Consider the following 13,565-nt stretch of genomic DNA (forward strand, 5'->3'; position numbering starts at 1 on the left):
TCATAGAACAACTAAAAATGATAATATGGTTCTCTTCCCCCACATCTCAAATGTCACCTTGATTACTTTTCAATGATAACTTGAAAGAAATAGTATTCCCTCCGTATACAATGAACCAACATTTAAACATAATAACTCATAATTAAATAGTCTACTTTTTCAACTTTGGAAAGATATAGAATTTAATTCCTCTTTATGCTTTTGATTCTTAGAGCATATAAATCAACTTTGCATCAGGTGAGTGCAATTATTTGGTGCTGTAGCTCTGGGAAATTGTGCTAACAAGCCTGAGTCAAGCATTCATTACAATGTCACTTGAAAAGTGTAAAACCTAAGCAAGGTGTCTTGCCAAAGCATATGTAACAGGCAGAAGATACCCTCTCCTCATAAACATCATAAATAATTCAACAGTTGGAGTAAAGCTCTTTGTATGAATCTGTTTAACTAGCCCTTGCCTGCTTTCAAGCATCCTGGAAGAGAATCAATATTTAAAATCTCTATATCAGACAAGAAGTCAATAGGCTTCTGGAAACTTACATATGGAGTCACACTTACATGGAAGGGCAGAGCGTACATACCCTTGGCGGGTTCTTTTCTTTCTCTTCTGGTTCTAGACAGACCCGTGAGCACATGAGAGGAATGGACTTCCATTAAAACACCTCTGTTAGTGTACAGATCTACCCACTTAGCAGCATTCTCTTCAGTTTATTCCTTCATTGCTTTAAAAGTGGCATCAGACCACGCGTGCTTACAGGGCAACGACCACCTCGTACCGAGAACAGGGCGTTTGAGTTATTAACTCTTTTGATGTGCATTTTGGTCTTTAACGGCCTTGTTGTACAGTTACTGAGGGTGTTCCTTCGAACCGTAGATATAGGTCTTAAAATCCGTATCCCTCCTTTGCATATTTATACAAAGGTATAAGCAAAATAAATAGTGTAAGGCATATTTTTTCTTAAAGCACTCGTGAGAGAGAGAGAAAAATAAAAGCATTTGGAATGTTCTGTCATTTCAAAAAGGAAAAAATTATGATTTCAGAAGAAATGCCCAGCGAATTCTGGTCTTAAGGAAATGCTAAAGTGTGTTTTTTAAGCCTCCTACTTAAAAGGTTCAAGAATAAAAACAAAGGGAAAAGGGTTTTTTTCCTACAGAAACCCTATCAAACAACCTCACTCTTGGTAGAGATAAATTTGGATGGACTCAAATCAGACTCACTTCAGCAGAGAACGCCCGATCTACTGAGCTCATGTGGGGAGCATTAAAATCACTTCCTAATGACGGGCTCCCTCACTGTTACTTCATAAGGAGGAATTATTTCCTCACTGTAGACAAAGCCATACTAAAGCTAAACAAATTTAAAATACAAATTTTTGGTAGCAAACAGCAAGAAAAATCTAAATCAAAATATAGTCTAGCTTTTACATAATTTTATATATTTATAAAATTACCAAAATAGTCTTTTATAAAGTTCATGATACATATATAATGTAACACTGTACAAGTAAATGCAGTAACAAATACATTACTGAAATACATTAAAAATAAGCTTCCAAAATACCAAATTTAACATTAAAACTGTCTTTACAAGTATGGACACCGCCATAAACATCATCACAGTGCATTTATAGTAGTCATCAGCCAGTGCTCTGGTCTCAAGTCTCTCTGGTGCTAGGTTAACACTCTCTATAATTTAAGGTAAGAAGGTGGATATCCTCCAGGCAAGCAGCTGTTTTCGTCCACATTGCACATCCAGATGTCTAAGAATGGAGCCGCCTTCACTGGAGCAGCAAGGCTTTAGTAATGAACATATTCAGACTGAAGGGACTGTGTAGGGAGAGACATAAGCTCAGATTAAATTTCATCACACATTAAAGCATCCAAAATGTCGTACAGCCCCCTCCTTCAACACAGGGCAACTCAGGTCTATTATAGAAAAGGCACATGAAATAAACTAAGAAAGCAAATGATAAGGGGAAGTGAGCTTTTACTAAGAAAGCAAGACATTTGGTTAGGTAAAGTGACTGTTAGAAAACTTAATATTTTAAAAGATTTAATAATGGTTAAGAATGACTCCAGTCAAGTAATAATTGAAAGCAAAAATGTAGCATCAATTTGATTTTGAGCCTTAGTGTAGTAATATTATCTATTACTCAAAAACATTAAGTGATAATTATAATTAATTGAGAGCTGTTAGAACTATGATTTTTGTTTCACTTAATACACATAAGTGGCATGCTAATGCTTCTCAAACAGAGTTAGCAGCCACTTAAATACAGTCCTTAAGAATGCTGGAGTTTAATCAATACCTTATAAGTCCTTTCCGCTAAGGAAACAAAAAGTACATGAGCTTTGGAATCTCATCTGAGGACTCAAAGCTGCAGACAGCAGTCTTACAACAACAGGACAGCAGGTGAGCATGTAGGACCACCCAGACCCTTCCACATCGAGACAGACACTATGAGCAGAGCACAAGGGGCATGCGTCAGAACGCCAGGATAGCAGACACACGCAGGAAAGGGGCAGAGGCAGCAGAAAGCTGACCAAAGTGGCTTTTGGGAAGCACGTGGTGTTGACCCAGGAGACAGATCAATTCAAAGCATCAAAGATCCTCGGCACAGTTCCTCTCACCAAATGCCTGGATCAACAACTACTTGGTTCTCCACAAGATGCCTCCTTTTCTCATTCAATACTTTTTTCAAACCAATCTGCAGCATTTTGCTAACATGATGTATTTTATGAATAGAAATTACAAAACTGGTCCGTTTTGGTGATGATGTAGCTATTAGTCTGTTCTGTCTGTCTGTCTGTCTGTCTGTCTGTCTGTCTGTCTGTCTGTCTCTCTCTCTCTCTCTCTCTCTCTCTCTCTCTCTCTCTCTCTCTCTCACACACACACACACACACACACACACACACAGAGTTTCCAAAGAATTTATAAAAACATAAAACTAACAGGTCAGGGCTGGAGAGATGATTCAGAAGTTAACAGCACTGGCTACTCTTCTAGAGAGCCTGAGTTCAATTCCCAGCAACCATATGGTGGCTCACAGCATCTGTAATGAGTACTGGTGCCCTCTTCTGACATGCATTTGTACATTCAGACAGAACATTGTATACATAATAAATCTTTAAAAAAAAAAAAAAAAGGGTCAGCTTCAAAGTCCCAGGAAACTGTATACCCTATCAACAGCCATTTACTAAGTATTTTTTAATCAAAGTTGGCAACTACAATCTTTATTCTCAAAAGGCAGAACCCATTATCATAACACATGAAATAAAGGCTGAGCTACTTGCCAGGCCCGGTGGTGCACACCTGTAATCCTAGCACTCACAAAGCAGAGGCTCTGTAAGTTTGAGGCCAGCCTGGTCTACAGAGTGAGCCCAGGATAGCCAAGGATATACAGAGAAACCCTGTCTTGAAAAAAAATTTAAAATGGTAGAGGTATTTATTTAGATAGATAGCAGTGTCCACAGAATAAAATTAACATTGTGTACCACCAGCAAAGGACAGAAGGAAGAGAAAGAAGGGTGGTTCTCTGGGCTACGCGAGGTCCAACGTCAGGAACTCTAAGAAAAGGTGAAAGTTTTTGCAAGTGAACTTCCTTGATTTGTGGTGTGGTTTATAGTTAGGCTTCAAAAGAGAAGTGAGACCATAAGGACTAAGCTGCATAATACAGCAATCCCACCGAGGAGCTGTCCTGTGCAACAGGCTGATGCTATCAAGCCCTCGTGTTTTCAGCTTGAAGAACACCCAGATCTAGCCAATGGACAGGACATTCTCCCCAGTTGAGTAGAGAGTGGAGACTGACTTTCACACAAACTCTGGTGCCTCATATTTGACCATGTCCCCTGGATAGGGAGACCTGGTGGCACTCAGAGGAAGGATAGCAGGCTACCAAGAAGAGACTTGATACCCTATGAGCATATAAAGGGGGAGGAGGTCCCCCTCAGTCACAGTCATAGGGGAGGGGAGTAAGGGGAAAATGGGAGGGAGGGAGGAATGGGAGGATACAAGGGATGAGATAACCATTGAGATATAATATGAATAAAGCAATAAAATAAAATAAAATGTAAAAAAAGAACAGCAGTGTTAGTATTAGTCATCACTGCCCTAGCTGCTTTTCCCCAGTTCCTCCTGACATCTGAAATGAGTCAGAGGCACAGCTTAGTGAAGTGTCTCCCTGCCAGCAAGGACATCGCACCTGTGTATTGCAGACGCTCTGCCTTCTGGAATGTTCAACTCGTGCTTTTGCTCCGGCCAAAGAAGTTGCAAATGCTCTCCCCAACAGACGTTAGAAGCCCTTTAAACAGCTTAGAAATTTACAACAACAAAGCTGAGTTTGCAAGTGCCTCTTAGAGCCTCGGGGCTTCATCATTACCCAACCAGTGCAGAATGCAGCAAACAGTAGTAAATTGACTGAAACTTTCTTCAAGGATTCTTACACAGACATCAATGTATCTTGTAAACTTTGTGTGCGTGTGTGTGCGCGCCTGTGTATGTGCGTGCGTGTGTGTGCGCATGCTTGAGTGTGTGTGTGTGTGTGCGCGCGCGCATGCACGCGTGTGTATTTGTACCTTTCACTTCCTAACTCTCCCCACTCCCTGATCTGGAAAACAGAAATTACTTCAGAACACCTTGAGGTCTCCCTTACGCACATGGAGTATGTATCCCTTGGTCTCCTTTTTCATAGCCACGTCCACCAGCCCTGAGATGCAGTCCAACTTCAAATACAGTTCACCGCAATTCCACCTGCTTTGTGGTTTCCAGACACAATTTGCTCTCTTACAATCTTGAAACGGCTCTACAGATCTTTGCAAACAAATTTGGCCAAAGCAGAGCCTTTTGTCCTGCCAATTCACTCATTTGGTGAACAATTATAGATAAACTAGGCAGAGCGAGGTGGAAATGCAATATTAAGATTCCTGGAACAAATCGTACTCCGCGGCTTCTTTGGAGAGTACAAGGAAAGAGAAAATAATAAAATATCATTTAAAATGGAGTTAGCAAATTATTGCAACTTCAGTATTTTGCAAGAAACTAACTTCCTTTTATTCTCAATCTAAAAATAAAACCCTTTAATGAAAAAGACTGAAGGGGAAGAAAAACGCCAGAGTCTACGAGATCTGCTGAGTTCAAGACCTCACAACTAAACACTTGCAAGACCTTTTATCTGAGGAGGAACAATGAAGGGCGACAGAAACAACAGATTCCAGAGCACTGTGTGCCACGCAATGGGGTCAGGGCCAGGGGTTTTCGGGGCCACCTGGGCTCAGCCACAAAGACCTTAAAGGGAAGCATCAGTAAGCTGCACGTGGCCTCTCAGCACAGACAAAGGATGGCTAAGCCTCCGTAGCTGCTCGGTTCATGGAATGCGCACATGACAAAGCATGTCTCCCGGTTTCTTACACAGACACCAACTGTGCAGAGTTTCTTCCAACTGCTATATGTCACAGAAGTCCAGTCCAAACTCTGAACAGCTTCAATATCTACAACTGACCAGACATAAGCAAAATTTCCCATAGTGACCTCATATGATGTCTACAGTCAGCATACGGGCATAAAAACAAACAACAACAAAATGCATAATGTTACATTTCAGGCTTTGTTCATAAAACTGTACAGGAAACATGATCTTGTTACTATTCAGGCCCCATCCCCATAATACATATATATAAATTTAAAATTATTTAAATGAGAGGTACTCAGCCGGTACTAACGTTATAGCAAGTATAGTAACCAGTTATTAAATTTTTAATTTTTATAATAATAATGTATTTTGTATTTGAAAAACAGTATCATCATTACCATTAACTTTATTAAACCAGATGAAAATAAAACTATTTGGTGTTCTTTTTTTTTTTTTTTTCTACTTGGAGTTCTTGATACATAAGATACAATACTTGGCAGTTCATCTATTCTGAGAAATTTACTGAGTATTTTTCCATGTATCAGACACAGTTTAGACATCTCTTTTGTATTTACTCATTAAATTCTTTATACCACCCATTTCACAGACGAGGGAATTGCAGCACATAGCAGTGAAGTTATTTGCCCCAGATTACTCAGGCAGGAAATGATGGAGTCTGAAGCCTAGGAGCCTGGTTCTAAGCACAAACATCAGCCTAGTTCCTCAAAGGAACTTCAAATATCTGTCCTGTAATCATGACTTACTCCATCTAACAGGCTCTTTCACCCTGACAAGAACAAGGATATATAAATTGCAAAATAGGTATTATGTGTGCTACATTAAAGGAGATTGTACGTTTTAAAATTATTTTTCATCAGAAAAGAATTTTTAAAAATTCAATATAAGAACACGTACATGGCCAGATGTGGCGGCGCACGCCTCTAACCTCAGCGTCAGGTGTTAATGTCAATGGCAGTAAAACAAATAAATAGAGATAACGACATAGATAAGTGGCACAGTCATGAAACCTGAGGTGTAAAGATCATTTTATGTTCACAAGGGCTTACATAACCAAGATATTTCATCTCAAGCCCATTTGGTCAGTAGGTTCCCATGGGGCTCTCAGACTAAATCAGGTCTATTAGGACTGCATGGCATTATTACAGTATGGATACAAGAAAATAATGTGGCAATATTTGACCTGGGAAGCACAGGTGAAGTGGATTGCCCAATATTTTCAGCCTCAAAATGTTTTATGTCAAAAAAAGAGAAAAAAAGAAAAGAAAAAACAAAACAAAACAAGCTCCCGTCAAGAAGCGTCATTCCCTGAAAGCAGGGAAGTTTGACATAAAACAAAGTGTTAGGTAAGGGAGATCAAGACTGCTTGTTCTGTTCTGGAAACTCGCTCCTAATCTGTTTTGGCAGATGTATGTCTTAACGTTAAAACTTTAGCTTCTCTGGAGGTGTTTCTTTCTTAAACAGCCCAGCTTCTTAATCGCAGCAGAAAAAAAGATCTCATAATTATAGCTATGCATACAGTACAGACAGTTAGTGAATGCAAAAACAACAAATAAGAAAGGCTGGCAGAGAGTAGCATCATGACAGCAGATGGGTACAGACGCAGTCTGTCCAAATAACTTCTATAGCAGCTCCTGGGTTAGTGCCCTGGGAAGTCAGAGAGAACAGTTTCTGCGTGGCCTTTGGCCACACTGAATTTCTATTATATTTCATTATTTCCCCAAGTCTCTTAAGAAAGAAACACATGGTCTTCTTGTTGCCCCAGTGTGAATTCTTACTATAGAGGCAAAATGCACCAAAGGAAAAAAAGTTTATTTTAACGTTTTAGGTAATTAAGAAAAGTATATATTTGATAATGTGAGGCTTTATTTATACCCTTGCATCACAGCCATTGAGGAACAAGTGAACTCTGGGTAATTTCAATCCACAACTCCCTTTATGTTCTTGCCGTATATCCTTTTCATGTCTCTATAATAGCTTGAGGCTATGCTTTACTATTTAAGAATTAACATACAAACTATGCACACTAATACATATTTCCACAAATAAGGTTTCTCGACAATTTAAAAAGTTTGCTTCTAGTGACATAATGTAAATTTTTCAGGGATGGTAGATGAAACACCAATGGAGACGACTTTATGGTCAACACAAAAAGTCTGAAGGGCAGTGATAAAGTCAGCTTTGAAAAGGGTATATAGGGAGACCTGGTGGCACTCAGAGGAAGGACAGCAGGTTGCCAAGAAGAGACTTGATACCCTATGAGCTTATACAGGGGGAGGTAATCCCCCTCAGGAACAGTCATAGGGGAGGGGAATAACGGGAAAATGGGGGGGGAGGGAAGAATGGGAGGATACAAGGGATGGGATAAACATTGAGATGTAACAAGAATAAATTAAAAAAAAAATAAAAACATGCCACTACACACATATTGATACTAAGCTATAAAATTTAACTGAATGGGAAAAAAAAAGAAAAAGAAAAGAAAAGAAAAGGGTATATACAAGCCAGGCATGGTGGTGAATGCCTATGATCCCAGCACTCAGGAATGCAGAGGCAGGTGGATGTCTGTGAGTTCAAAGCCAGCCTGGTCTACAAAGCAAGTCCAAAATAGCTAAGGCTACATAGAGAAACCCTGTCTCAAAAACCAAAAAAAGAAAAGAAAAAGAAACGGGTATACACACTTTCCCTGTATCTTTTATGTATTCCAAGGGCCCCAAGATGTAACAAGACAATTCTGGTTAATTAAAACATGATGTAAAATATTCTTTTACCTTCCTACATGGCTTTTAATAGAGTCTTTTTTTTTTCCCTAGGGAATTTAATATAGGCTTTTCAGCAATCACAAAGAGTTCAATTGTTAGATGACAGATTGTTGACACCTTGCTTGACTCAGTCAACCGTTACTTGGGTGTTTTCAGTTCATCTGAACAAAATTATATTGATGCAAGCTTGTTTTAAATTTATTTTCTATTTTAGTAAAGCCACAATCCTTCAAAAAAAAAAAACCTGACAACTTCCAGATTACTGTATACTAATGTTAAAACTAAAAACTTGGTGTTTCTTTTGAGTAGTGCTTCACAGTCTAGAAAGTCTAACAGGGCATATGAGCTCCTAGGTTCCTTTGCTTAGCACGAGCACAGATATCCAACTTCTAATTCAATACTACTTATTAGGCATTCCTTAATCTGTAGAGCTTTGGCAAACAAAGACGCTCTAAGCAGCTTAAAGGCCAGCAGATGAGAGAGAAAGTCTTGGATACGTTGACTGTGTAAGTGACAGGTGTGTCAGCACTTGTATGAGAGTTGAGAAGTCAAAGCCTTTCTACTTGGATTGGTCACAGACGTGTCATCAAGAGAGCTTGTTTCAACAGGCCAGGAAATATAAAACCAAGCAGAAAAGGGGGGGGACAAAACACAGTGTGAATGCCATGTGCTCAGCTTCAGGCTGAAACAGCCGCTGAAAGGAAGCAAGCCACAAGGCACGGGAAGAGCCTTGAATGCTAACCCAAGAGATCAAGACTCGGTGCTGAAGACAACAGACTCCCTGAATAATACTGAAAGAATACAACTTGATGAGTCCTGCCTCAGAAACTAATACAGACAACCAGACATGGGGAATTAAAGGCAAGAGATGCTTGTGACAGGGAGTCAGCACAGAGGGGCTATCATAGAGACCGATTCTCACAGCTGAGGGAAGAACGGAAGGATGCGCTGAAAGGACTGATGGGACCTGGAGGCAGCTGTGTCAGACTGCAAGACTTCCTAAGTCATGTGCTATCTGTGTAAGGATACGCATCCCACGTGAGTGCTTTCTGTATACGAGAGGAGGATGCCATAAAAATAGGTCTTTACACAGAAAGAGAATTGGGGAATGGGGAGTGAGAGAATTTCAGAAGTTTGAAGGAAAACAATGTCAATATTTAAAAATATGAAAATATATAATAAACCTATAAGAAATAGGGAAAATCTAGATATCATGAGATATCCAAAGGTTAGATGTCATTTTTTTCTACCTGACATGTCTCTCTTACTTCAGGTTTACCAATCAGCTCTGTAAGGATCCAGGGACCCCTCACACATCCATGACATAGGTGACTCTCTATGTAGGAGAGGAGTGATCTAGGCCAAAGGAGCAAAATAGGGTGACTTCTGAAAAGGCTGTGATTGCTATTGTCAAGTGTGGCCAATAAGAGCTGTGCAGAGAGTGTGAGAGGCAGAGGGGAGGAGGAAGGGAGAGTGGGGTGGGAGCACAGCACGTGTAAGGAATGGCAGAGAGGTGGAGTATGAGACACTCAAGGACGTGAGGAGCTTCCTGACAGGATCAGGAGAGTAATACTCACAAGCAGAGGGCAATGAGCTTTAAATGTCCAAAAGGCCCTAAAACAGGCTGCAGGCAGCAAGCTGTACTCCAAACCCCCTCCACGGGCAAGTACTAAATATTTGTAAAATGTAAGGAGGAAATGAAAACTGCTACAGGACTCAAAGCAAGATCAACATCCTTGTGACCTGGAAACAAACCCAGCCTCAGTGGCCACTGACTACAAAGCGGGAGACAAGTGGAGGTGGCCAGCTGTTCTGTTCTCAAGGACACAAAGGCTAAAATCCCCAGGTATAAAGCCACAGCTGTGAAAGGGGACTGGAGAAACTATCGTCACTGTCCTCAGGCCAGGACTTATTCATAGCCACCCATGCCTGAGAAACAAACCTGGGCCCAAAACTCAGCAGAACCCACAAGAAAGGATAAATTAGTCAAGGCAATGAGTATGCTAGTCACCATGATTTGACTACTGCATATCAAAACATCACATAAATAGGCCATAGTTCTTTTTTTTTTTTTTTAAGTGATTTTATTTATTATATCTACAGTGCTCTGCCTGCATGGAAACCTGCAGGCCAGAAGAGGGCATCAGATCACATTATAGATGGTTGTGAGCCACCACGTGGTTGCTGGGAATTGAACTCAGGACCTCTGGAGGAGCAGTCAGTGCCTTTAACCTCTGAGCCATCTCTCCATCCCACGTAGGCATAGTTCTTATGTAAGTTAAAAAGTAAAATGAAACTTAAGAAGAAGGAAAAGGAGAAGAAGAAGAAGAAGAAGAAGAAGAAGAAGAAGAAGAAGAAGAAGAAGAAGAAGAAGAAGAAGAAGAAGAAGAAGAAGAAAGAAATGTGAAGGAGAAGCGAAGCAGACAAACAAATACAAACCATCCATCTGGCACTGGGGAGATGGCTCAGTGAGCAATGTATTTGTCACACAAACATCAAGATCTGAATTCAGATCCTCAGCATTCACACTGAAGCTGAGCACAGTGGCACACACATGTAACCCAAGCACTGGGAAGGCAGAGACAGAAAGATCTTTCGAGTTTACAGACCAGTCAGCCTTGTCAATCAAACGGGGGTCTCAGTGAGAGATCCTGCCTCAAGAGATAAGGTAGAGAATGATGATGACACTGAACATCAACCTCTGGTCTATTCACGAATGCACACGCATGCGCGCGCGCGCGCACACACACACACACGTACACACACACGTACACACACACACATAGATACACACACAAATACTCACACATGCATACATATAGACACACACGCATACATGCACACACACAGATAGAGACACACTCACACATGCATACATATACACACACAGACACATGCACACACACATGCATACATGCACACACTGAGATGCACACACATAGACACACACGCATACATGTACACACAGATGCGCACACACACATACACACACACACATACACACACATACAAAATCTTGCATTCAGAGTGAACCTGCCAACTAGCATGCTGCAACATACAAGAAAAGTGACACTGAGAGAACAGGCAAGGCCACATCTAAGACAAAGTCTCCTAAGCAGAAACAAGAGGCTGAGCATCTGAAACTCTCAAGAAACCGATCATAGAGAGAACAAGAAACCATGCCACTCAAACTGGCAGGCCCAAATTCAAACGAACAGATGGCTATAACAACCCGAAGGAAGCAGAGATGCTAGGCAAGAAGGATGAGGCCATTGAAACATTTCGTCATGCTCACAAACAGGCAGACACCCAAGTGCACGCACCCAAAAGACAATCAGTACCTGGGAAACAGGAAGAATTCAATCACAGTATTAGTTAGAGCTCAGGATTAAAAATATAAAACAGAAGGTCAGAAATATTGAGGAAACGTTGACAGGCGTCGGCATAAATACCCCGAGGTCACTTTCCTTCTGTGCAGGCAGCTTCACACTGGATGGGAGGTTTTACCCAATTTTCCGAATCTTATGGAGAAAGTAAAAGGAAAGCAGAAGAGAAGTAGCTAACAAGTTAGTAGTTGGGAATTTTTCCATCACAGAAGACGCCATCAGAACACAAGGAGACCAAACAGCAGTGACTGTCAAGAGTCTATGCCTAGATGTGTTCTGGAAACTACGGAATTTTAAAGCAAAAGAGAAAGCATCTCCTTATAGTACAGCCAATCCTAAAAGCCTTTGGAACCGTCTTAAATTGGAAGGTGGGAATTTTAAGGGGGGGGGGGCGGGGGGGTAAGCAGTGGGAGCACAATGAAAGAAGGACGAGGAATGAAGGCTGAAGAGGCACTGAGCCAGGAGATGCCTGTGTGGAACCATCAGTCTGGTAGAAAACATTGGGAGTCTCTGACTTTGCTTCAGAGAAACAACACTGAGACCTGTAATGAGGGTATATACATTAGGTACAATATTTTTTTAATTGGTTGAGCTTTACATGCATATAAAAAGTACTTACTCTCTTTTATTCCTGGCTTCTAAACTATGAATAAGATAAAAGTAAATGCAATATTAAAACCGTACTAGTTCCTGGTGGTGTAACAGTATTGCTATTATTATGTAAGAAAAAAGATACAGCAGGTCTGCTCGCTCTAGAGGGTCCCAGTTCAAGAACAGGCTGACCGGGCTACAGCAAGCTCAGGCTAGCCCATGTGGCTTAGTGAGACCTACTCTCAAAAATATAAAGTGAAAAGGGGCTGAAGATATAACTAACTCAGTGGCAGAGCACTTGCTCAGTATGTGACAGTTTTATCTAGAACAATCCTCCATAGCAGAAGGGGGGGGGCAGGGAGAAATGAGTGAGTAAATTTAAGTGTAATACTAATGGCAATTAAGAGACTATAAACTACCTTAATGCCATGCTTTTTTTTTTTTTTTTTTTTTTTTTTTTTTGTATCAAACTTGGCACTTACAGCAAATTGTATATTTGAAAGGTGCTTTCAAACGGAGAGACAAAAATAGCAGGCAGGCTTTATACAGGAAATTAATGTACACTACTGTTTAACATTGGAGATTTAAATTACAGCGAGGTACATCTGCAAACTCTACGTGCATAGCTGCATGCAAATCTAAAGGCACCTGCACTTTGCTGGCTCTGAAACAATGGGCTACTTTGCCAAGTAAAATGCCCAGGTCCCTTAGGAGGGAAACAAAAGAGCAGCAGTGTTGAGCAAATGCCAAGGATATGCTTTAATGCTGGCACTGAGTTCATGTTCTATGACTAGTGCCCCAGTATCTCTCCACAAAAAGAAAGAAAGAAAGAAAGAAAAGAATGCATCAAATCTAAAGCAAGATCAGAACAAAGAAGGGAGAAAAAAAAATCATAGCAATTCAAAAACAAAAAAAAATTTAGAAGCTTAGAATCATCTTCACTATTAAATATACTAACATTCAATTACATGAACACGAATTCAAAGTATTTAACAAATTTCACCTTTATTTTGTCATCTGTTATGTTAGTAAACCATTCATGATGATTCAATGACTAAATACATTTAAAGTGAGGATGGGTCATTATTCTCAACACAGAGAATGGGCATGAAGCTGAAATCAGGAGAACCCATTACACACGACTGAAAGACAAGAGCACTTACTTGGTCAGGAACTGACAGCGACCGAGTCAACCAACAAACTGCTCACTGTTGTCATCACTAACATTGTTCCAAATTAACAATGAAATATGCTTTATCTTACTTGCCAATTACTCAGTAGATTTTCGAACAACTAGTTATGTAAGAGGATAGAATTCAATATTCCTATCTTACCCCAAGGCCTACTTCAAGCACCAGTTATCTCTAGGATATACCTATATTCTGCCTGAGGTAGAATATAGA

At 40.4% G+C, this 13,565-nt stretch overlaps 1 protein-coding gene across 1 annotated transcript in view; it reads right to left on the minus strand.

Moving 5' to 3' along the window:
• Window positions 1-650: 650 nt before the first annotated feature.
• Window positions 651-13,565, minus strand: part of Cdc14a (cell division cycle 14A) — a 160,239-nt gene continuing 147,324 nt past the window's right edge. The window contains exon 18 of the mRNA XM_051166034.1: window positions 651-1,824. Within this exon, the coding sequence (XP_051021991.1) occupies window positions 1,795-1,824 (30 nt within the window). The 3' untranslated portion in view covers window positions 651-1,794. The remainder of the gene's footprint in view (window positions 1,825-13,565) is intronic.

The sequence above is a fragment of the Acomys russatus genome, chromosome 23 (assembly GCF_903995435.1).
Source record: "Acomys russatus chromosome 23, mAcoRus1.1, whole genome shotgun sequence".
Classification (NCBI taxonomy): domain Eukaryota; kingdom Metazoa; phylum Chordata; class Mammalia; order Rodentia; family Muridae; genus Acomys; species Acomys russatus.